The 25990-nt window shown below is 45.6% G+C and overlaps 1 protein-coding gene across 4 annotated transcripts; it reads right to left on the bottom strand.

The window, feature by feature from the left end:
- Nucleotides 1-12932: 12932 nt before the first annotated feature.
- Nucleotides 12933-25568, bottom strand: Izumo2 (IZUMO family member 2). Of its 4 annotated transcripts, XM_006228963.4 has the most exons (7): nt 25323-25563; nt 25167-25241; nt 23947-24033; nt 23744-23764; nt 20847-20927; nt 17274-17397; nt 12933-13038 (listed from the first exon to the last, which is right to left on the bottom strand). In XM_006228963.4, exons 1-7 carry the CDS (start codon nt 25552-25554, stop codon nt 12996-12998), a joined length of 663 nt encoding a protein of 220 aa, XP_006229025.1. In that variant the 5' UTR covers nt 25555-25563; the 3' UTR covers nt 12933-12995. The 4 variants fall into 4 exon arrangements, with proteins under 4 accessions (XP_006229025.1, XP_063134239.1, XP_008757651.1 ...); XM_063278169.1 differs by lacking the exon at nt 25167-25241 and having other exon boundaries at nt 25323-25568; XM_008759429.3 differs by lacking the exon at nt 23744-23764.
- Nucleotides 25569-25990: the final 422 nt, after the last annotated feature.

Below are 25990 nucleotides of genomic sequence, written 5' to 3'. Positions count from 1 at the left end.
CAAGCAGCAGGTCCCCTTCTGTCCAGACACCGCCCAGATCTGAAGGGACCCGGTCAACAGCTCCCTGCACCCAAATCCTGTGGGAGGGAGAGCTAAACCTTCAGAGGGGCAGATACACCTGGGAAGCCAGAAGAGACTACACTCTGCCCACCTATCTGACTCCAGAGGAAAACACATAACACCATCTGGGACCCCTGTGCACAGGGGCCCAGGAAAAGGCGGGGCAGGCCCTTCTGGTTGCCACCCACACGGAGAGCTGAAACACAGCGCCCCAGGAGCAACTTCAGGCCTGGGACCAGAGGTAAGACCAACTTTTCTGCTCCAAGTGACCTGCCTGGTGGACTCAGAACACATGCCCACAGGAACAACTGAAGACCAGTAGACAGGAAAGACTACACGCCTGAAAGCAGAACACTCTGTTCCCATAACTGGCTGAAAGAAAACAGGAAAACAGGTCTACAGCACTCCTGACACACAGGCCTATAGGACGGTCTAGCCACTGTCAGAAATAGCAGAACAAGGTAACAGCAGAGACAACCTGATGGCAAGAGGCAAGCACAGGAACCCAAGCAACAGAAACCAAGACTACATGGCATCATTGGAGCCCAATTCTCCCACCAAAGCACCAGAATGAATATCCAAACACACCAGAAAAGCAAGATCTTGATTTTAAATCACATTTGATCATGATGATGGAGGACTTCAAGAAAGACATAAAGAACTCCCTTAGAGAAACGCAGGAAAACATAAATAAACAAGTAGAAGCCTATAGAGAGGAATCACAAAAATCCCTGAAAGAATTACAGGAAAACACAAACAGGTGAAGGAATTAAAAATGGAAATAGAAGTAATAAAGAAAGCACAAAGGGAGAAAACCCTGGATATAGAAAACCAAAGGAAGAGACAAGGAGCCATAGATACAAGCATCACCAACAGAATACAAGAGATAGAAGAGAGAATCTCAGGAGCAGAAGATTCCATAGAAATCATCGAAACAACTGTCAAAGATAATGTAAAATGGAAAAAGCTACTGGTCCAAAACATACAGGAAATCCAGGACTCAATGACAAGGTCAAACCTAAGGATAATAGGTCTAGAGGAGAGTGAAGACTCCCAGCTCAAATGACCAGTAAATATCTTCAACAAAATCATAGAAGAAAACTTCCCTAACCTAAAGAAAGAGATGCCCATGAACATACAAGAAGCCTACAGAACTCCAAATAGATTGGACCAGAAAAGAAACTCCTCCCATCACATAATAGTCAAAACACCAAATGCACAAAACAAAGAAAGTATTAAAAGCAGTAAGGGAAAAAGGTCAAGTAACATATAAAGGCAGACCTATCAGAATCACACCAGACTTCTCACCAGAGACTATGAAAGCCAGAAGATCCTGAACAGATGTCATACAGACCTTAAGAGAACACAAAAGCCAGCCCTGGTTACTGTATCCAGCAAAACTCTCAATTAACATAGATAGAGAAATCAAGATATTCCATGACAAAACCAAATTTACACAATATCTTTCTACAAATCCAGCCCTACAAAGGATAATAAATGGTAAAGCCCAACATAAGGAGGCAAGCTGCACCCTAGAAAAAGCAAGAAACTAATTGTCTTGGCAACAAAACAAAGAGAAGAAAAGCACACAAACATACTCTCACATCCAAATACGAATATAACAGGAAGCACCAATCACTATTCCTTAGTATCGCTCAACATCAATGGACTCAATTCCCCAATAAAAAGACATAGATTAACAAACTGGATATGCAATGAGGACCCTGCATTCTGCTGCCTACAGGAAACACACCTCAGAGACAAAGACAGACACTACCTCAGATTGAAAGGCTGGAAAACAATTTTCCAAGCAAATGGTCAGAAGAAGCAAGTTGGAGCAGCCATTCTAATATGGAATAAAATCGATTTTCAACTAAAAGTCATCAAAAAAGATAAGGAAGGACACGTCATATTCATCAAAGGAAAAATTCACCAAGATGAACTCTCAATCCTAAATATGCTCCAAGTTCAAGGGCACCTACATACATAAAAGAAACCTTACTAAAGCTCAAAGCACACATTGCACCTCACACAATAATAGTAGGAGATTTCAACACCCCACTCTCATCAATGGACAGATCATGGAAACAGAAATTAAACAGAGACATAGACAGACTAAGAGAAGTCATGAATTAAATAGACTTAACAGATATTTATAGAACATTCTATCCTAAAACAAAAGTATATACCTTCTTCTCACCATCTCATGGTACTTTCTCCAAAATTAACCATATAATTGGTCATAAAACAGGCCTCAACAGATACAGAAAGATAGAAAAAATCCCATGCGTCCTATCAGACCACCACAGGCTAAAGCTGGTCTTCAATAACAATAAGGGAAGAACGCCCACATATACATGGAAGTTGAACAATGTTCTACTCAATGATAACCTGGTCAAGGAAGAAATAAAGAAAGAAATTAAAGACTTCTTAGAATTTAATGAAAATGAAGGTACAACATACCCAAATTTATGGGACACAATGAAAACTGTGCTAAGAGGAAAACTCATAGCTCTGAGTGCCTGCAGAAAGAGACAGGAGAGAGCATATATCAACAGCTTGACAGCACACCTAAAAGCTCTAGAACAAAAAGAAGCAAACATGGGGTTGGGGATTTGGCTCAGTGGTAGAGCGCTTGCCTAGGAAGCACAAGGTCCTGGGTTCGGTCCCCAGCCCCGGAAAAAAAGAAAAAAAAAAAGAAGCAAACACACCCAGGAGGAGTAGAAGGCAGGAAATAATCAAACTCAGAGCTGAAATCAACCAAGTAGAAACAAAAAGGACTATACAAAGAATCAACAGAACCAAAAGCTGGTTCTTTGAGAAAATCAACAAAATAGATAAACCCTTAGCCAGACTAACAGGAGGACACAGAGTATGTCCAAATTAACAAAATCAGAAATGAAAAGGGAGACATAACTACAGAATTAGAGGAAATTAAAAAAATCATCAGATCCTACTACAAAAGCCTATATTCAACAAAACTTGAAAATCTGCAGGAAATGGACAATTTCCTAGACAGATACCAGGTACCGAAGTTAAATCAGGAACAGGTAAACCATTTAAACAACCCCATAACTCCTAAAGAAATAGAAGCAATCATTAAAGGTCTCCCAACCAAAAAGAGCCCATGTCTAGATGGGTTCAGTGCAGAGTTCTATCAGACCTTCATAGAAGACCTCATACCAATAGCATCCAAACTACTCCACAAAATTGAAACAGATAGAGTGCTACCGAATTTCTTCTATGAAGCCACAATTACTCTTATACCTAAACCACACAAAGACCCAACAAAGAGAATTTCAGACCAATTCCCTTATGAATATCGATGCAAGAATACTCAATAAAATTCTTGCAAACTGAATCCAAGAGCACATCAAAATAATCATCCATCATAATCAAGTAGGCTTCATCCCAGGTATGCAGGGATGGTTTAATATATGGAAAACCATCAACGTAATTCACTATATAAGCAAACTGAAAGATAAAAACCACATGATCATTTCATTAGATGCTGAGAAAGCATTTGACAAAATTCAGCACCCCTTCATGATAAAAGTCCTGGAAAGAATAGGAATTCAAGGGACACAATGAAAAACATAGTAAAAAGCCATATACAGCAAACCAGTGGCTAATATTAAACTAAATGGAGAGAAACTTGAAGCAATCCCACTAAAATCAGGGACTAGACAAGGCTGCCCACTCTCTCCCTACTTATTCAATATAGTTCTTGAAGTTCTAGCCAGAGCAATCAGACAACAAAAGGAGATCAAAGAGATACAGATTGGAAAAGAAGAAGTCAAAATATCACTATTTGCATATGATATGATAGTATATTTAAGTGATCCCAAAAATTCCACCAGAGAACTACTAAACCTGATAAACACCTTCAGCAAAGTGGCTGGGTATAAAATTAACTCAAATAAATCAGTAGCCTTCCTCTACACAAAAGAGAAACAAGCCGAGAAAGAAGTTAGGGAAATGACACCCTTCATAATAGTCCCAAATAATGTAAAATACCTCAGTGTGACTTTAACAAAGCAAGTGAAAGATCTGTATGATAAGAACTTCAAGCCTCTGAAGAAAGAAATTGAAGAAGATCTCAGAAGATGGAAAGATCTCCCATGCTCATGGATTGGCAGGATTAATATAGTAAAAATGGCCATTTTACCAAAAGTGATCTACAGATTCAATGCAATCCCCATCAAAATATCAATCCAATTCTTCAGAGAGTTAGAACAATTTGCAAATTCATCTGGAATAACAAAAAACTCAGGATAGCTAAAACTATCCTCAACAATTAAAGGACATCTGGGGGAATCACTATCCCTGAACTCAAGCAGTATTACAGAGCAATAGTGGTAAACTGCATGGTATTTGTACAGAGACAGACAGATAGACCAGTGGAATAGAATTGAAGACCCAGAAATGAACCCACACACCTATGGTCACTTGATTTTTGACAAAGGAGCCAAAACCATCCAATGGAAAAAAGATAGCATTTTCAGCAAATGGTTCTGGTTCAACTGGAGGTCAGCATGTAGAAGAATGCAGATCAATCCATGCTTATCACCCTGTACAAAGCTTAAGTCCAAGTGGATCAAGGACCTCCACATCAAACCAGATACACTCAAACTAATAGAAGAAAAAGTGGGGAAGAATCTCAAACACATGGGCACTGGAGAAAATTTCCTCAACAAAACACCAATGGCTTATGCTCTAAGATCAAGAATCGACTAATGGGAATCTCATAAAACTGCAAAGCTTCTGTAAGGCAAAGGACACTGTTGTTAGGACAAAATGGCAACCAACAGATTAGGAAAAGATCTTTACCAATCCTACAAGTGATAGAGAACTTATATCCAAAATATACAAAGAACTCAAGAAGTTAGACTGCAGGGAGACAAATAACCCTATTAAAAAATGGGGTTCAGAGCTAAACAAAGAATTCACAGCTGAGGAATGCCGAATGGCTGAGAAACACTTAAAGAAATGTTCAACATCTTTAGTCATAAGGGAAATGCAAATCAAAACAACCCTGAGATTTCACCTCACACCAATGAGAATGGCTAAGATCAAAAACTCAGGTGACAGCAGTTGGGGATTTAGCTCAGTGGTAGAGTGCTTGCCTAGCAAGCACAAGGCCCTGGTTTCGGTCCCCAGCTCCGAAAAAAAGAAAAAACTCAGGTGACAGCAGATGCTGGCGAGGATGTGGAGAAAGAGGAACACTCCTCCATTGTTGGTGGGATTGCAGACTGGTACAACCATTTTGGAAATCAGTCTGGACGTTCCTCAGAAAATTGGACATTGAACTACCTGAGGACCCAGCTATACCTCTCTTGGGCATATACCCAAAAGATGCTCCAACATATAACAAAGACACATGCTCCACTATATTCATAGCAGCCTTATTTATAATATCCAGAAACTGGAAAGAACCCAGATGCCCTTCAACAGAGGAATGGGTACAGAAAATGTTGTACATCTATACAATGGAATATTACTCAGCTATCAAAAACGATGACTTTATGAAATTCATAGGCAGATGGATAGAACTAGAAAAAATCATCCTGAGTGAGGTAACCCAATCACAGAAAAACATACATGGTATGCACTCATTGATAAGTGGATATTAGCCCAAATGCTCAAATTACCCTAGATGCAGAGAACACATGAAACTCAAGAAGGATGACCAAAATGCGAATGCTTCACTCCTTTTTTTTTTTTTTTTTTGGATCACTCCTTCTTTAAAAGGGGAACAAGAATACCCTTGGGAGGGAATAGGGAGGCAAAGTTTAGAACAGAGGCAGAAGGAACACCCATTCAGAACCTGCCCCACATGTGGCCCATACATATACAGCCACCACCCAACTAGATAAGATGGATGAAGCAAAGTAGTGCAGGCTGACAGGAACTGGATGTAGATTTCTCCTGAGAGACACAGCCAGAATACAGCAAATACATAGGCGAATGCAAGCAGCAAACCACTGAACTGAGAACGGGACCCCCATTGAAGGAATCAGAGGAAGGACTGAAAGAGCTTGAAGGGGCTTGAGACCCCATATGAACAACAATGCCAAGCAACCAGAGCTTCCAGGGACTAAGCCACTACCCAGAGACTATACATGGACTGACCCTGGGCTCCAACCTCATAGGTAGCAATGAATAGCCTAGTAAGAGCACCAGTGGAAGGGGAAGCCCTTGGTCCTGCCAAGACTGAACCCCCAGTGAACATGATTGTTGCGGGGAGGGCGGTAATGGGGGGAGGATGGGGAGGGGAACACCCATAGAGAAGGGGGGGCTAGGGGGATGTTGGCCTGGAAACTGGGAAAGGGAATAACAATCGAAATGTAAATAAGAGGGGCTGGAGAGATGGCTCAGTGGTTAAGAGCACTGACTGCTCTTCCTAAAGGTCCTGAGTTCAAATCCCAGCAACCACATGGTGGCTCACAACCATCTGTAATAAGATCTGATGCCCTCTTCTGGTGTGTCTGAAGACAGCTACAGTGTACTTATATATAATAAATAAATAAATCTTTAAAAAAAGAAATGTAAATAAGAAATATCCAAGTTAATAAAGATGAAAAAAGAAAGAAAGAAAGAAAGAAAAGACTCCAGGCAAATTCACTATAGAAACAAGAGTAATTGTTATTGCTGACCCAGTACCTACCATGTATTAAATATCACCACAAGCCACGTACTGTTCTCTGTTCCGGGTACTGAGTGACCTAACTACCAAATGATCACCTAGATTTTCAGGGAGCTGCTGGAACCGGAGACACTAGGCATGGAGGTCAGCAGGGTGGAAGGAGGCTTGAGATGTGGGTGGGCCCAGGGGGAGTTCTCTTCAGAGAGAAGGGATGTAGGCCTCAAGGACCAGCTGTTGAAAATGGTGAGAAGAGGGACGGTGAGATGGCTCACTGGGTAAAGACACTTGTCACCATGCCTAAATCCCTGGGACCCACATGATAGGAGAGAACACTCAGAGGTTGTCTTCTGACTGCCACACAAAACACGGCATATGCACACCCATAATAGGCACTCACACATGTACACATGCACAAACACAGATAAATGTAATTGAAAAAAATCTACAGTAAAATTCCAGTTGTTATTTTTTAAAGGGAGAGGAAGGCAGGCCAGGCAGGGAGCCAGCAAGCCTGTACAGAAAGCCCTGGGCTATGGACAACCACAGTAGGCAGGAAATGCACAGTTAGGAGTTCAGGAGAGGGGATCATGCTTATGATCCTGGCAATGGGACATTGAGACAAGGAAGTTCAAGGCTCGGAAGCCACCCAGAGCTACAGAGCAAGACACTGTCTCAGACACTGGTAAGAAAGTGGGTCAGCCTTCCCATGAAGACTGGGCAGGGCTCATCCAGTGCTAGAATATTCTGGAACTTTGATTCATGGTACAGCTCCTTCTGGCCAGCTCCATCCAGCCCCAACTCTTCCATGGTGAAGTCCATCCACCACATTGTTGAAGTCACCAAGTGTGCAATAGTGCCGCAGACCACCCAGGGGAGTGTGTCAGCAGAGGGACTGAGACAGATAGACAGACAGAAACTCGAGGTGTGTGCTGCTGCAAAAAGCTTTACTTCTCAGCATAGATTTAAGCAGTTAGAACAGGTACATCATAATTGGCAGTCATCCAGCTCTTATTCATCACCCCACCAAATATCCCTTGCAAAGAGGAAAGCTGAGCATACAGTCTAGAAAACAATTCTGAGCTGCAAACAATAGTTTAGAAAACTGCAGTTAGACCGCCAGACTTGTGGGCACCAGATATACATTCAACATTTACCTTTATTTTAATAAAGTTTAAACTCTATGTTTATGGCCCCTCAAAATAATATGGAAAATTTGTAACCATTCTATAATTTCTTTCATTTCCTGTTCAGTGTTAGTTTCTCTTTTCCTTCTAGTTAACTCTTGATAAGTTTGCTCAACTTGTTTGGACTTAGCCATGATCTTTCTAAAAGAGTCACTACTATTCTGAATCATGCTAAACAAAACTTATCCAAAAGGGGAGAAAGACTTTTCTGGAACAGTCACGTTCTTAGTAACTGCAATTAATTTCTCTCCTATTTGCTAAGAACTAATGGGTGCAGCAGTTGAAGTCATCACAGCCGTTGAGTTTATCAGGATCATGATGGTGTGAGACGTTTCCGTCTCTGAACTTTCAGTTCCTGAGACATCGAAAGGTACATGACCATCTTCCCACACTGCTATATTCTTAAAATCAGATATTGTTGACAGGCTTAAAGTTGCTAAGATCACCAAGGCTGGAACACAGAAGGCACCTCCACCACAAACACAGACCCCAGTCATCATCTTTCTGTAGGGAGACTGCCGGGACCTCCAGGAGGCCAAGCCATTCCAGGCACCAGGCCTCTGGTCTGGATAGAAACAAAGCACAAGAGCTTCAGGTCACACAGACTCCACTGGAGTGGGTGTGGCACAAAAGTGGACAAGATAGACCGGTATCTCACCAGCATCGGAGTAGAAGAGCCTTTCCGTGCTTCTTTCCTGCCCTCTGCTGCAAGGCCTATAGAATGCACGTTTTATTCTATTTCTTTTTCTTCTTTTCTTTTTGGAAACAGGGTCTCACAGTGTAGCCTTGGCTGGCTAAATTCAGTGATCTACTGGCCTCTGCCCTTGAGCACAGAATTAAAGGTGTGTACCACCATGCCCGTCTCCACTTCTTGGTACTCATTTACTGTCTGAAAATTATCAGTCAATACGGGAATGGGTAAGGTGCTAATCCCACCCTTGAGCTGAGCTTGTGGCGCATGTACACATTGGCAGCTCTATGACACACACATACACAGGTGCTGTCAAGCCACCGTGTCCAGGATACACGAGGAAGTCCAGCATTCTCCAGGACCCAATCTCTGCTGCCATCCCAAGATCCTGACCCAGGGACGAGGCTCAGGGACAAACATGAAATCCTACTCCACTTACTGCGTGACATGAAGTCTGCTAGACTGTTCTGAGGTCTCATCTCAGAGCACACTGCCCCTGCCCTCCCAATTCCCCACAGTTCCCAGCAGTAAAAGTTTCCCCTCACTATGGCCCTTCCCTAAGGAGTGGAGGGCAAAAGAATGTCACATCATACATGGAAGACAGTATTCACTGGGGGTTAGAGGGTCACCTAAGCCAGGGGAGCCCAAACTCACTTCTATTGGTTCTAAAACTGGCCTGGTGTGCAGGGTCTGGGGTCTGGTGTATTCCAGGCTAGTCACAACTCACCCTAACTTAAGAGTACTTTGAAATTCTGGTCCTCCTTTCCACCTTCTAAGTACAAAAATTACACGCTTGCACCACCACACCCTGGGTGCCCAGAGCTTCCTGCACGCTGTGTGTGTACTCTACCATCCAGCCTTTTTGTGGGTTACGGAAAGGGAACTCAGAACCTCAAGCTTCTAAGGCAAGAACTCTACTGACTCAGCCATTTCCCTAGCCTGACCTTGAACTGACCTTTCTTAGCCACCTCCCACGTCCTGGGGTTCCAGGCCTACAGCAGCTCTCTGAGTTTACTCCAGGCTGGGGATGGAACCAGGGCTTTGTGCATGGGAGTCAATCATTCTCTCAATGATACATTGTATTGGGATAAATGTGAGGGTGTTTGGGGTCTTCCTCTTTCCTTCTCTTTCTTTTCCTTTCCTTTCCTTTTCCTTTCTACAATCTTCCCACTGAAGTCTTCCATGTTCCTCACTTCGTGGGAATTCCCCGGGGACGTGAACAATGGATAATTAGATTGAGCTGAAATTATAATGTGATGAGGACTTCTAGGGAGCATAGCCTGGGCAGGGGAGACGGACGGCTATTAAAGAATTACAACGTGGCAATTATCACAGCTTTGGTGCTAGCATCCCAGGGGGATTCCTGTGGGAACCCAGGGAGGCAGCTGCCAACTCCCACTGGGCTGGGTGGGAGTGGGAAAAGGCTGACTTCGAGAGTGTCTAAGTGTTTTTACAGCCCGGCTCGGCAAGGTATTGCTTGCTGGCCATCTCAGCACGCAGGAGGCTCAGGCAGGGGCACTGCGGTGAGCGGGAGGCCAGTCTCAACTACACACTCTCAACTACACACTCTTCTGACCTTTGAGGGTACCTATGCACATGTTTCTAAATGTGAAAACAAAGACAGTGACAGTGTATTCATATACATAAAAGAAATAAATATTTTAAAAATGTTGAAAAGGATTTATTTGATAGGTTTAATGGCACAGTAGCTCTATTCTATTCTATTCTATTCTATTCTATTCTATTCTATTCTATTCTATTCTATCCATCTAAGCTAATCTGGCTACCTCCTCGCCAAAATATCTGAGATATTTGTATTTTAGTATTGGGCTGGCTCTTTCTGCTTCAGGTGTGTTCCCATGGTGGCTTGGTGAATTTCTCTCTCTCTCTCTCTCTCTCTCTCTCTCTCTCTCTCTCTCTCTCTGCATGTGTGTGTGTCTTCCTGTCTCTCTGTCTCTGTCTCTCTGTGTGTCTCTGTCTCTGTGTGTCTCTATCTGTGTCTGTCTGTCTCTGTGTGTGTGTCTGTGTCTCTTTCTCTCCCTCTCTCTGTCTCCCTATCTCTCTCTCTGTCTCTCTCTTTCTCTGTGTGTCTGTGTCTGTGTCTCTCCCTATCTCTCTGTCTCTCTTTTTGTCTCTCTGTGTCTCTGTCTCTCTCCTCCCCTGGTTAGGATCAAGTCTAGTCCTATTCTCTTTCGTTCAGCCATTGCCTGATCAGCTTTTATCCACAAGTCAGAGAATAAGCGTGGAGCAATGTTTGCACAACTTCCAGGCAGGAGATACTTAGAATAAATGTTACAGTGCCAGGTCCAGATTACAACCAGGTATGAGTGCAGAGAAATCAGCATGTGAGTAATACAAGGATAACCTTTACCCAGGGCACAATGACATTATGTGTGCAATGCTGCGCATATGGTCTGGCTCCAAAAGGCCAAGAAGGGAGGAAAAACTTTTAAAGGCTGCAAAGGAAGGTCCCCAGGGATCTATTATGGATCTTAAACACAGTACCCATCTCCCCCGAATTCACATAACGTTGTCCTTCTCCCTTGGTTGACTGAAGGCCAGATTGAATAAGGGCTGCCAGTCCTATGCAGCCATGTCTCCAAAGCTAATCTGCAGGATCTCCTCCTTTACAGTTTCCTATTGTGCCTTCCTTCTCTGCTTTCTCTCTGTTCTAAGGGCTTCTATAGTAAACCATTCAAATTCCAAAGTCATGAGAATGGTGAGGTTTTGTTGTTTTTTTACCCATGCATAATGAGTAAACAGGTCAAGGAGTATGGCCCAGCCTGCCCTGGGTGACACTAGGCTGAACAGAATAGATTTTTCCAACAGTGCCTGTCCCTAAATCGCTCCATTTTGTAAGGTAGTTGGTTTGGCTTGAGTTACTCCATTTTCAGCACAACTGGCACAACACATGCTCGAATCTAGAAGCAAATAACTTCTATTTGCCAGCACAGGAGGCACAAAGTGGTTGTTTATATTTGGCAATTAAAAAAATCAATTCGCACTGGGCTGTGCTGGCATGTGCCTGTAATTCCAGCACTCAGGAGGCAGAGTCAGGTGGATCTGTAAGTTCCAGTCAGCCTAATACAGAGTGAGTTCCAGGACAGCCAGAGCTACAAAGAGAAATTCTGTCTTAAAAAAACAAACAAAAAGCCTCCCAAACCAAACCAAAACCAAATCATATCTGTAGCTTTACCAGACAAGCACTGGTAAAGTGCTTGTCTAGCACACAGAAAGCCCTGGGTTCGAAGCCCAGCACTGCATAAACTGGATGTGGGGTGCATACGTGTCATCCCAGCACTTGGGAGGTGAGGAAGGAAGATCAGGTGTTCAGGGTTATCCTCCACTACATACTGAGTTCGAGGCTAGACTAGGCTACAGAAGACCCTTCTCATGAAAGAAAAAATTATAAACTCGGAGCCTAAGATGCTGCTAAGCTCCTAGAATAGCTCAAGTCTGTGGTGAGTAACAGCCAGTCCAGGTGGGGAGACAGTGGTTCCCAGTTTCCTGCAGCCTCCTTCCTGCTGTGAAGGAGACCCAGTGACCTGCTTGAAACTCCCACCTACTGCCACTGTCCTGCAGTGAAGTATGTATGAGCAGGCTGCAATCAGGACTTACAATTCCCAGAATTCATTGGATATTAGCCCATGGTCCCATCTAAGCTTTCGAATGGCAGTGCACAAGGACTCTGTAATGACAAGCCGGACTGAAGTTTTAGCAAATCGGAAGTTGGTGTTGATACAAACTTTTTCCAGCCTTTAAGAAAACTGCACCGCATGACAGACTCCAAGGTGACAGACACTCACGCAAGAGCCTTTGGGAAGCGCCAAGAAGCCCTGAACTGTGTGAGCTCTGTCCCTCCATCCCTCCCTCCCTCAATTTCTTTTGTGTGCTTTCTCCTCTCTCCCTCCATGTTTGCCTCTCTCCCGTCTTCCTCCTTATTTCCTCTGTCTGTCCTTTTTGTTTCTTTTACATGGTTTTATGTTTGCTGCTGCTGAGCTCTCTCCTCCACGTATACAGTCCAGGATCTCACCCAGGGGATGGTGCTACCCACAGCTGGTAATTCTTCACACCTCAATTTATGCGCTCAAGACGCCTGTCATATTAATGCCCGTCTTACACGAGGTTCAAGATTCTGTCAAGTTGACAACACTAACCATCATGTCCTGTCTTAAAAAAAAAAAAAAGATAGCCCTCCCCACCCCCCAAAAGGTAAAAGAACGGGGTATGGAGCTCAGAGGTAGAACTTGCTAGCATACTATGCAGTGTGTTTAATGTCTGAACTACACACAGAAAGAGAAAGCACTTACAAAAACCAAAGGGCCAAGTGTCCGCTGAGAATGGACAGACATTAAAGAATTCACACAGCTTTTATTAAATTTATATTCCTTTCACAAACACCAAAGTCACTGGCCTACTTCAGCAGGAGTTTTCGGTTTTGCCTGTATGTATAAGCCCTGGTCAGAAGGAAAAAGAAGAAGGAGGTTAGTGGGTCACGTGGGCATGCCTGTTGCTATAACAGTTGGGAGGTTGAGAAAGGAGGATTGTCCTGAGTTCCAGACTAGCCTTGGTTACAGAGACCATTATCTCAAAAAAATCCAAACACATGGGTTGTGAGATGAGTCATAAGGTAAAGGAAACTGCCAACGTGTCTGCCCATCTGGATCTGAGCCTCAGGACACACAGTTGACAGCGAGAACAGACTCTAGAGAGCTGTCCGCTGACCTTCACAGGCCTGTCTTGGTATCCGTGGGCTACACTTCATACACACACACACACACACACACACACACACACACACACACACACACAAGATAGATAGATAGGTAGATAAATAGGATAGATGATAGAGATGATATATAGATAAAAGATAGATAGATAGATAGATAGATAGATAGATAGATAGATAGATAGATCGATCAATCGGTGGATGACAGCTAGCTAGGTGATGCATGGATATATTGATATATTGATAAAGGGTAGCTAACTAGATAGATGACAGATGGATGAGTTTACAGGTAGATGAATAGATAGATGCTGATAGATTGGATAGATTGATGGATTGCAGGATGGGGGAAAACAGGCTAGAACTGACCACTGACCCCACACATCAGAGGCTCGGCCAGAGATGTCATTGTTTCTGGTCAGGGCTGAGAGAACGTGGAATCAAGGGAACTAGGAGCAAGGATGGATGGACAGAGGGAGAAATACCAAAGGACAGAGACTGAGTACCATGACCAAACAGCACCCCCTCTCAAAGCTATGTCCCCCACTTTCCCACTCCCCAGCTTCTGCCCAAGTGGCCCTTTTGGAAAGTCTTTGCCGGTGTAATTAAGACAAGCTAACGTCACTGCGGGTTTAAGATCCAGCCTGTATCCAAACACTGGGGTCATTATATGAGAAAGACAAGGCCTCGGTGTGTCTCAGAGAGAAAACAAAACACTTACTAATGAACGGGAACCTAGATGTCCCTGGCTAGGACCCAAACTAACAGCAAAAGGCGTCTGTGGGACAAGTGCTCCCTAGCACACGGAAGCTTGGAGTCCACCCCCACCTCTCAGTGACAAAGGCATGGTGGATCACACCTGTAAACCTGCACTAGGGGGCTGGAGGCAGGAACATCAGGAGTTTCAGGTCAGTCTCAGCTACACCAGGAGACTGAGTTTGAGACTAGCCTGGGCTGCATGAGACCCTGCCCCTGAAAATCAAAGAGAAAAAAATCAAAAAGTCAGAGGAAAGCCTGGAATCTCTGCCTTCAGTTCTCATCTGTCCTCCTTGCTTACCTGTGCACAGGGATTATCTACCAGGGATCTGGACAGACCCAGCCTCTCTTTCCCACTCAAACTGAAGACAAATTGGTATACCTTATTGTCAGCTGTTTGCGCTGTCCTGTTCCAGACCAGCCTAAAAGTCTGGTCATTGTCCTAAGCCCTTGGTCTCCTTGGATAACAGAAACATAGCAGGGCTGGGAGGGCTGGAGAGATGGCTAAGTGGTTAAGAGCATTAGCTTCTCTTCCAGGGGACACAGATTTGATTCCCTTTACCTATATGGTGACTCAGAACCATGTGTAACTGCAGTCACAGAGAATCCAACGCCTTCTTCTGGCAGGCACGAGGTGCACAAACTTACATGTAGGCCAAAAACAAAACAAAAAACAAACAAAAACCTCATTCACATAAAAATAAATAGATCAGCCCAGGATGAGATCACATCACCAGCACTGACCTCCTGGGAACAGGCTTGTTCTCTCAGGCACTTAGGACTTCACACCAACCTGCAGAAGCAGGTCTGAGATTAATGGCTCAGTCAACCACACCTTGACCGGACCTGCTCGTGGCCCCTACCCATATGCCAGGCCCTCCCTTGTTTAAAATCGAATTTCTAGTCACCAAGCTGTGTCTGCAGTCCTTGAACTTCATCTTCCCAACATGGCCACTGTGATGAGAATGTCTTCCTTCCTACCCACCAAGGAGCTCTCTTTGCCTGCCTTGGGGGACCCAAGTCATTTGGAATCTGCCGGTCGAGGACGCCAGTTACAGGAAGTCAGGGGCAAAGCTCAGCTGTAAGATACAAGCTAAGGAATGTCCAGCGTTGCCAGCTGCCAAAGGCAGCTGAGAGACAGGTGTGGGATAAGCGATCCACCCTCGGGGTCTCCTTTGCCAATGTCTGGCCCACAAATCCAGACCTTCACATATTTTACATTTACTTTTATGTGTGTCTGTGTGTGGAGTGCCATGCGTGTGGATGTCGGCAGAGGTATGGGAGCCATTTTCTCCTTCCATCATGTGGGTCCTGGGGAGCCAACTCAGGTTCCCAGGCAGAAGAATTTATCCGCTGAGCCATCTGGACAGCCCTAGACAACAACTTCAAGAGAGAAGAACTGAACATAGTCTGCAGACATGCTCTACCTCTCAGCCATATAATGGCCGTCTCAGATGCTCTACGGCAGAGCCACGTCCCCCAGCCTCTCACTGGGGAATTCTAGGCAAGGGCTCTCCCTCTGAGCCATGCCCCCATTCCTCCCAAGAATAAGTTTCTGTGGCTCTAAGCAATCTTGTAGGTAGAGGTGTCCCTCCTGTGTGCCCTGGCTGTGTACTGTGAGCTGTACACATTTATCATTAGTGCCAGGCTAATAACTTGTCATCCCAGTACTAAGAAGTCTGAGGAAGAAAAGGAGTCCCAGATTAGCCTGAGGTCCATGAGAACATCGCAAAAAATTAACAGCTGGGCACGGTGGCATTTGCTTTTATTCCCAGCACCGGAGAGGCAGAGACACTTGGATCTCTGTGGTTTGGAGGCTAGCGAGGTCTACACAGTGAGCCAGATTAGCCAGGTGTACATAGTGTTCTGTCTCAAAAATGTTTAACAAATGAATATATGTTGAATATATGACAATGTTGAAGAATATATAAAAAATCTGGCTAGGTAAACCTTGGTATGATCTGTACATCCGTTCTTTTAGTTTCAGACAGAATCTTACCGAATAGCCCTGGCTATCCTGGAACTATGGACACCAAGCTAGCCTTGAATTCTCAGAGATCCAACTGCCTCTACCTACTAAAAGCATGAGCCACTTTTCTTCCTCCTCTCCCTTTCTTTTCCTCCTCTTCGTTTTCCTCCTTCATTCTCCTCCTGTTTTTAATGGAAGAAGAGACCCACAAAGATAGGGGGAAAAGCTGGGGACCTTTATAGCTTTGTGATTTGGGGGTGAGGGAGAGAGAAAATGAGAGACAGGGAGAGGAGAGAAGGAAAGGTAGAAGGTAAGGGAAGAGAGGAGCAGCCATGCTGGATCGATGGCTCAGGGGTTCAGAGAACTCACTGGTCTTACAGAGAAGCAAGCTTGGTTCCCAGTGCTCACATGGCGGCTCACAATTACTTCAACTCCATCTCACAGGAATCCTCCTGTGCCTTCTGGCCTCTATGAGCTCTGCACTCACATGCACACACTCCCCACAAACACACACACACACACATACACACACACACACACAAAATTAAAAATAATGTCTTACTGGCAGTGGTGACACACGCCATTGACCTCAGCACTCCAGAGGCAGAGGCAGTTGGATCTGGATCTGTTTGAAGCCAGCCTGCTCTACAGAGTGAGTCAGAGTATAGCCAGGGCTACACAGTGAAACTCTGCCTCAAAACGACAACAACAACAGTCTTTAAAGAGAGGTGAGAGAGCAGGAGAGATAAAGAACAAGAAGCGAGACAGGAACTGAAGGGCATAGTGATGGGGGACATCAAAGACCCCTTCATGCATCCATTTCCTCTTCTTTTCTTCTGTTCTCACTCTTCCAGCCCCAATTCTGTATTTTTTGAGATGGGGTCTCATGTAGCTCAGGCTGGCCTCAAACTCACTATTTACTCAATGATCACCATGACCTTGTGACTGTCTTCCTCCACCTCCTAAATGCTGTGATGGCAAATGTGTGACGCATACCTCGGTCATCTAAACCTGGGGATTGAACCCACGACTCTGAGCACACTAGGCAAATACTCCACCAATTGAGCCCCGTCCCCCGCTTTGTGAGATAGCATCTTTCTGTGTAGCTCAGACTGGCCTTGAACTTAGACCAATCCTCCTCTTCCGAGCCTAAGTGCTGGGACCATAGTAGTGGACCACCACACCTGGTTGGTATCCACGTCTGAGTGACTTGGGGACAAAGGGGTTTCGGAGTAACTCACGCGATCAGGATCACCAAGAAGGTTAGGATGGCCAATCCCACAGTCACCATGTCTCCCACCAACACCATATTCCTCAGTTTTCTGTCATCCTGGAACTTCAGAGTCATGCGGGACTGCCCATCCTCTGGACAGAGAGAAGTAAAACTCAGCTTCAAACCATTGTCCTCGGCCACCTCCTCCACCTCCCCTGTTCAGGGGCTTCCCACCCAGCACCATGGACCAGGCTCCTAAGTACCATTCACCTAGGGCAAACACTATAGCCTGTCCTGTCCCAGGGACAGCCCAAGCCAAGGGCTAAGTGAACCACACTTCTTGTTGCCTGTGAGGAGGAAAGAAGTTGGACCCAAACCCAAGAAAAAAGTTGGGTGTCGTGGCTCACAACTGTCATCAGAACACTTGGGACACTGAGGCAGGAGGACTACTCTAAGCTGAGGGTTACAGAATGAAACACTATCTCTTTAAATGGAGGATGGTGGGGAGGAAATGAGAGAAAGAGCAATGGAAATGGGAGAGAAGGAAGTGAAAAGGAGGGAGGGAGGAAAGGCATCAACCCAGCCCTGCAACCACAAACCTGTGCCTTGTGGCTGGAGACCCCACCTCCACCTCCTCCTAGAGCTTCGTGGCATCTTCCCCTTTCTTCTCTCCCCTGCAACTCTTTCTACAACCAAGACTCTTGGCTTGACCTCCAAACTGTAACTGTGTCCTACCCACCCTCCGGACACACTGAAAGAGTAAACTTTTTGATTAAAAATAAGTCAGGCAGGGTGGCACACACCATCAGGCAGATCTATGTGAGTCTGAGGCCAGCCTGGTCTACAAAGGGAAATCTTGTCTCAACAAATCAAAAAACAAAACAAAACAAAACAAAAAACAAACCTCGAAACTAAACAAACCAAAAGCCAAAAATGAGCAGGCGAGTCCTTTTGTGGGGTTCTAATTGGAATAAATAATCAGCCGTGGAAAAGATTCAGGTGTCAATTAGGGGGAATTAGTGGGCAGGTGTGAAATTGGTGTTGCCGAGGACATGGCCCAGTAGGTAATGCTGGCTACACAAGCATGGGGACCTGAGTTCGAATCTCAAACCTATGCAAAGAGCTGGGTAGAGTTATACACACACTGTTAACAGCAGGGCTGTGGGAGGCCGAGACAGATAGATTGCCTGAGACTTATGGATACCAGTCAGGCTCCAGATCCAGCAAGAGACCCTCTTTCGAAGGTTGGAGAGAGACAGAGGGGACGCTGGTGTCTTCCTCTGGCCTGTGCATGTTTCTCTCCACAGCTACATGTTCACACATGCTACACACATACACGCCACACACATACACAGGGAACTGGTCTGTTATCAAGAGACCATTGCGGCTATCGGAGACAGTGTCCTTAGAGCTACCCACATGTTCTGTATGGAGAAGGCAGATACCCGCGGTTCCTTCTTAAAGACTGTGATGGTCTGAGTGAGAATGGTCCCCAAAGGCTCATAAAATACTTGGTCACCATGGAGTGGCATCGTTTGAAAGGATTAGAAGGTGTGGTGTTGTCAGAGGAGGGTGTCATTGGAGGTGGGCTTTAGGGATGCAAAAAGTCCATTCAAAGCTCAGAGACTCTCTCCCTTCTTTAGTGCTGCTTGCACATCTGGATGTAGAACGCTCTGCTACGTCTCCAGGATTGTGTCTGCCTGCGTGCTGCCATGATGATAATGGAGTAAACCTCACTTTGGTCCCGTGGTTCTAGTTTTAGAGTCAAGGACAGGAGAAAGGGGTTAAGAAATCCCCCTTCGTGACTAAGGAAAGCCACTGAGGTCAGGCATGTGTCAGGGCTGTCCCTGCGTGGAGACCCAGACACACCACTGAGTGAAGTTGTGAAGGTGAAGCCTGGATTGTCCTGGAGATGCCAGAACCATGGGTTACCTGCTGAGGAGGCTGCTAACAGGGAGCAGAGCCAAGAGAGAGAAGTGTGTGGCAGTCAACAGAGCTGAAAGGAGCTGGGGATCTGAAGAGCTTTGACATCAGACACGGAGACGCAGAGTTTGGAGTTTGCCCAGCTGGCTTTTGGTCTTACCTTGGTCCAGCATTTCCTCACTGTGTTCCCTTCCCTCCCATTTGGGATATTAATCCTGTGCCACGGTATGTTGAAATATGTGATCTGGTTTTTTTTGTTTTTTGTTTTACTTTACAGAGGGTTACAGTTAAGAGATTGGCGCGTCTCAGAAGAGACTTCGAACTTTAAAATGGAGTTGAGGCTGTGATAGACTATGGGGACTTTGGAAGTTGGACTAAATGCATTTTGCACTTTGATCTGGCTACAAGCCTATTGTAGCCAAGGAGTGTGATGTGGTGGCTTGAATGAAAATGGCCTAGATGATGATGATGATGGACTAAACTGTTGAAACACTAAGCCAGCTCCAGGTAAGTACTTTTTCTCCTCCAAGAGTTGACATGGTCATGGTGTCTCTTCACAGCCACAGAACACTGATTAAGACAAACACTATGGTAATGATGATGATGATGATGATGATGATGATGATGATGATGATGATGATGATAGTAAGGTCTGGAGAGATGGCCCAGTGGGTTGGGGAGGAGCACTGACTGATCTTCCAGAGGACTTGAGTTCAATTCCCAGCACTCACCTGGTGGCTCACAACTGCCTGTAACTCCAGTAAAAATAAATTGTTAAATACAGAATAATGGGCTGGAGAGATGGCTCAGCGGTTAAGAGCACTGACTGCTCTTCCTAAAGGTCCTGAGTTCAAATCCCAGCAACCACATGGTGGCTCACGACCATCTGTAATGAGATCTGATGCCCTCTTCTGGTGTGTCTGAAGACAGCTAAAGTGTACTCATATATGATAAATAAATTTTAAAAAAACAGAATAATATCTACAGCAAAGGTTAAATGAGTGAAACAGGCGGAGGAACATCGCAGCTCGATGCAAAATGATCTTTCAGGAAGTATCAGGAGGAGGCCTTGAGACCTGAAGAGAGGGACTGGGGGCCTGGTAGAGTAGGAATCGCAGAGGCCAGGAGGGCAGGACTGCACCATCGATCTGCTATAAGGATATCGGCGTGCATAGGGTGTTAGAGTGACTGAGTCAGTCTTTCTATGCTTTTCACAGAAAATCTAAACATTAATCTTGTTTTCTGAGAGAGGATCTTTTAAATGTGTGTGTGTGTGTGTGTGTGTGTGTGTGTGTGTGTGTGTGTGTGCGCGCGCGCGCGTGCGTGTGTGTGTGTGTGTGCCAGAGGTTAGGCATCTTCTTTAATCCCTCTCCACCCTGACTTTGCAGGGTGTCTCATGTAACACAGTTCTTGCAAACTCATTCAGGCTGGCCAGTGAGGTTCAGGAATCTACTTCTCTCCTGCTACCCCACCCCTGAGTGATAGAAGGTTATAGACAGGAGCTATGTAGCTCAGGCTAGCCTTGAACTACAGACCCTCCTGCCTCAGCCTCCCAAATGCTTATGAGGAAACTTGAAACAAGGACTCTACAAAAACAGACTGTGGGGAGCCTTGAAAGCACCCTAAGGACATGGCTCTCTCGCATAGCCACACTGGCTCTTCCAAACCCGCAGCTCACCGAAACAGGACTTCTTCTTCACGCACTTCGCAATGGTTTTCTTGCAATAAAAACAGTCCAGGATATCCTCTTTGAACGAGTCTGGGCAGGGCGAAAGGGAGATGTGGAGAAAAGCAGACCCCCAAGAACTGGCAAGAACAGGGGGGAAACAAGGGGAAAAGAAGGTGGGGTCCCTGGGCCTCTGAGAGTTGCAAGAGCCGCTACTGAGCACAGCAGGCTGAACAAAGGTGGGCGGTTCATGTGAGAAATGGTTTTTGAAAGACCAAATGTTGTGATCACAGAATATTTAGGGGTGTGTGCGCTAAGGGTTAAACTCAGAGTCTTGAGTATTAGGACAGGGGCTCTACCACTGAGCCACCCCCCAGCCCCTCACTGGGGGATTCTAGGTAGAAGCTTTACCATTGGTCTACATTGCAAGTCCACTTCCTTTTTTTTTTTTTTTAAATCCTGAGGCAGGATTTTGCTATGTTCCTCAAGTTGGCCTTAAACTTGGGATTCTCCTGCCTCGTCCTCTGTCAGTAACTTCTGTGGTAGATCTGGGCCAGCCATGTCTCTTCCCCTCTGTAGACGCTTAACCAAACATTCTTTTGTTGCTCTCATTTAACATTTCATGTATTTCCTGCATGTGTTCATTCACACAGACATACATGAATGGAGGCCAGGGAACAACTTGGAGGAGTCTGTCCTCTGATCATGTGGGACAGAGCTCAGGTTGTCAAGTTTTGTGTTTTTGTTTTGTTTTTTAGAAGCAAGCACCTTAACCCTCTGAGCCACCTCATTGACCTCGACATTAATTAATTCTTAGATCTGCTACTTTGGCCTTGGAGTGCCCTCTGACAAAGGTGGGCATGGGGCAGGTTCGCCGGACTCCTCTCTTCCTGTGCAGACAGATCCCAGGACCCCTTTGCAGTGAGTTACACCCTCATGCCCTCTACTGAATCAAAGGAAAATGAAAACCGTGTTGGGTATCATTCCAGGCCACAAAACTTTCTGTGTGGTTCCCTAGTCTCAGAGACCAGTATAAATGCCACACACCCAATGGTACCCACAGATTTGCTGCGGCCCCTGCTCAAAGGCTGTAATCATTTTTCATTAGCCCTCAAAAAGCAAATCTTGATGAGCCAGAGAGATGGCACAGCTGGGAAAGGTGTTTGCCAACAAGGCTGGTGACCTGAGCTCCAGGGAGCCATGGGGAAGGAGAGAACCAAATTATCCTCTGACCTCCACATGTGTGCTTAGCGCGCGCACACACACACACACACACACACACACACACACACACACACACAGACACAGACACAGACACACACACAGAGAGACACACACAGACACACAGACACACACAGACACACAGACACACACACAGACACACACACCCACAGACACACACACAGACACAGACACACACACACACAGAGACACAGACACACACACACACAGACACACACACACACAGACACAGACACACACACACACAGACACACACACAGACACACACACACAGACACACACACACACAACCTAATAAAACAAAACGTAAAACAAACAAAACAGCAAGCTGGGTGGCGGCTGTGCACACCTTTAATCCCAGCCCTCTGGAGGCAGAAGCAGGGGGATCTTTGTGAATTCTAGGCCAGCCTGGTCTACCGAGTGAGCTCAGGATAGCCAAAGCTACACAGAGAAACCCTGTCTCAAACAAACATAAACAAATAGACTCAAAGCAAGTCTTGAGGTTGTCTTGGTGACACGTGAAATACCAGTACTGTTGAGGCTGAGGCAGGAGGATTGCCATGAGTTCCAGGTCAGTGTGGGTTACACAGTGAGACCTTGGGAGGAAGCGTGGCAGAGGTAGCTCGGTGGGTAAGATGGCTGCCTTAGAAGCATGAAGACTCAAGTTCAATCCTTAGAACAGAAGTCGGAGGTGGCATTGTGTGTAGTCGAAGCTCTGAGGAAGAGGAGGAGCTGGGCAGCCTAATCAGTGAGCTTCATGACAGCGACACCAAGAGACCCTACCGCAAAAGCCAGGGTGGGGCTGAAGAGAAGGCTTGGTTATTCAAAAAATTACTAATTATTAGATCACACCCCCACATTGTGGTTCACAGCTACCTGCAACTCCAGTTCCAGGAGGACACTGCACACATGTGGTGTGCATACATAATACATCATACATACATGCAAACGCTCATTCATACAGCTTTAAAAAAATAACTGCTGGGGCTGGAGAGATGGCTTAGTGGTTAAGAGTACTGACTGCTCTTCCAGAGGTCCTGAGTTCAATTCCCAGCAACCACATGGTGGCTCACAACCATCTGTAATGGGATCCGATGCCCTCTTCTGATGAGTCTGAAGACAGCTACAGTGTACTCATATACATTAAATAAATCTTTTAAAAAAGTAACTGAAAATAACATGGTGGATGGCTGCTGGTGCTTCATGCCCAAGGTTGTTCCTCTGGCTTCCACATGCTCATACATGTGTATATGCATGCACACATACACATACATGCCCACACATATATATGTCCACATGTCCACATATACACACATTTGTGCATGCACATACATATGTGCACATACACTTGTAGGCATACACACCCATTTGTGTACAAACACATATACACATGTGATGCATACAAACACATACATGCTTGTGCACACACATGACCTCATGCTTGCACACATGTGCTCTCACAGACATTCATGCACACAAGCATGTGAGCATACACATGCATACAAGTGCACACACACATACATGCATGCATTCACAGCAAACCACCCTCCCTTGATCATGAGGGGTTTGTGGTTTTGTGGTAAAGTGAGTATGGCACTGAGGTTTGACTTGGGAGGAATGGGGAATAGATGTGGGGGGGGGCATTGGGTAGGAAAAGCAGGACTCACGACAAGTTTTGTGGTCACATGCTGAAAGAGAAGAGAGCTGATATGAGTGACGTGCAGACATGGTGGCTTGAGTATTTAATTGGGAAGGGAGCAAGGGAGAGAAGGGGCAAATCTGGGGAAGGAGGGGAAGGAATGTTGGCAAGATAGGGTCACAGAAGTGCTTTTGGGAGGGAAGGGACTGGGTGGGGGAGAAGGGGTAGCACCTTTAATTTCATAGTCTCTTAATGCTTTCTTTAGTTCCTTGATGGCATGCTCCCTGAAGCTCACGAGCTCTTCCAGCAGAGGACCATCTGAGGAGGGAAGAGATGCTGTCCGTGCAGGTCCTCATCAAACCTTGAACCACTTACAGAATTGTTAAACTGGGCTACAGAGATGTCTTGGTGGCGAAGAACACTGGCTGCTCTTGTAAAGGATCGAGGTTCAGTTTCCAGCACCTACATTGGAGGCTCACAAATGCCTCTAATTCCAGTTCCAGAGGAATCTGATGCCCTCTTCTGACCCCTACTGGTACTGCATGCACAAATGGTATACACTACATGCAGGAAAAAAAAAAAAAAAAAACCACCCATACACATAAAATGATAAGAAGTGCTCCCGATTTTAAAGGCTTTCATTTTGGTTCTTTGCAAAAACGATCCGTTGAGTGTCTACAAAGAATCTGAATTCTGGAAGGCTCCTAAGAGCTTGAGACTTAAAATGTGTGTGGACTTGTTTGTGCTTGAATAAAGGCTGATTCCCATGAACCCTGGCGCCTAGAAACAGCTGCTTATCTGCCTCTCATGAGCTGGGAGACTGGCTTTGAACTCTAATTAGGGAGGGATTCAAAGTCATAGTACTCCTGTCTCAGCTTCCTGAATTACTAGGGTGATATACCACCAGTTCACTCACTGGTGGAAGGTTGTTACAAACGTTAGATTAATTTTAAAACAAAGAAAAAGAAAAGACAGCTGTAGAGAGATGGAGAGGCTTGGTCTGACCTAGATGGCACCATGTTTATTCACTGTGAAGAGGTAGATGGCCAGAATGCCTACAGAGGAAGAAGGGATGCCATCTTTTATACCATTGAAATGACTTCTGTAGTCTGCAAAGGAGGCTGGGAAATGTAGTCTTTCAGCAAGATACTGTCAAAAACACCCCATTTATAAAAATAGCAGTGTTTGAGAAACACAAGAAGACAGAAGTGTGTGGCCGGCCACACCTTGGGCATCATAGAGATGAGGGTGTTCAGAATCTTCAAATCTGTGTGACTTTGGACAGGTCACTTGACTTCTCTGAACCTCAGCGTTTCTCTCTCTCTGAACCTTTTCTCAAAAGTCTGCCTGCTAAACATCATAGCAAAGGGCACATGCCTTTGTTAGCTGCCCAGGGGAGAAGCACGTGAGTGTGAAAAGGAAGGCCAGGAGGTGGCTGAAAGGACTCCCACCTGTCCTAGAGTTAGCCTGTATGTACTGGGTTTGGTTCTTGAAGGATGTCACCACTGTTTCCAGTTGATCGAGGACTGTAGACCAGAAAGGAGGCCGTGTCACGTTAGAAGGCCCAAAGCTACCCGGGCCTCTCCCCAACGCACCCAAGCACACACCCACTTTCCCCACGAACGCGTTCATTGCGTAGTCCCTGAAGAAAGGCCCCTCCATGCTCAACAGCAGGGCCTGCGCGCGCGCCTGCAACCCTTCCACGTGGAAGCGCTTGGGGATGATGGCCTCACGCAGCTGGTGCAGCGCTTCTAGCACCGACTGGTCGCACTGCAAGCAGCCCAATCCCCCGGGGCCGACCAAGCCGCACAGAATCACCAGGGTCAAGGCCAAAGGCATGGTGGGGACTTTGTGACATCACAGGGGAGGCCCCAGAACGCTCCGGTGTCTCAAGAGCTCTGGAATTCAATCACTTAACATATTTATTGAGCACCTGCTGGGTGCTGTTCTAACCACTCCCCCATGCCCCCCAAGCCTGGCTGAGAAAGACTGAAGTAGCCTGCCTTACTGTCGTTTAAATTTACTAATTCAACAGACTTACTTGCCTTCCTTCTTCCTCGGGTTTCTTTCTCTTATTTCTCTCCGAAAATATTTTACTAAATGCACGTCTTTAATCCCAGCTCTATGGAGGCAGAGAAAGGCAGCTCTGTGAGTTCTAGGCCATACTGGTCTACATTAGCCAGTGCTAGGACAGCCAGAGCTTCATAATGAGACCTTATCTCGAAATTCTTCAGGACTGAAGAGATGACTCAGTGGTTAATAGCCCCAGCTGGGA

This window comes from Rattus norvegicus, chromosome 1 (genome assembly GCF_036323735.1).
Source record: "Rattus norvegicus strain BN/NHsdMcwi chromosome 1, GRCr8, whole genome shotgun sequence".
Lineage (NCBI taxonomy): Eukaryota > Metazoa > Chordata > Mammalia > Rodentia > Muridae > Rattus > Rattus norvegicus.
This window is presented reverse-complemented; position numbering and strand designations above follow the sequence as displayed.

Excerpts from the sequence above, each read along its gene's own strand:
- Izumo2 (XM_006228963.4), bottom strand. The coding sequence starts at position 25,554 with ATGCCTTTGGCCTTGACCCTGGTGATTCTGTGCGGCTTGGTCGGCCCC. Across the intron at positions 20,928-23,743 it reads ATGTGACCACAAAACTTGTC|ACTCGTTCAAAGAGGATATC; the intron begins GTGAGTCCTGCT and ends CGCCCTGCCCAG. Across the intron at positions 13,039-17,273 it reads TTCTTGGTGATCCTGATCGC|GGCTTATACATACAGGCAAA; the intron begins GTGAGTTACTCC and ends CCTTCTGACCAG.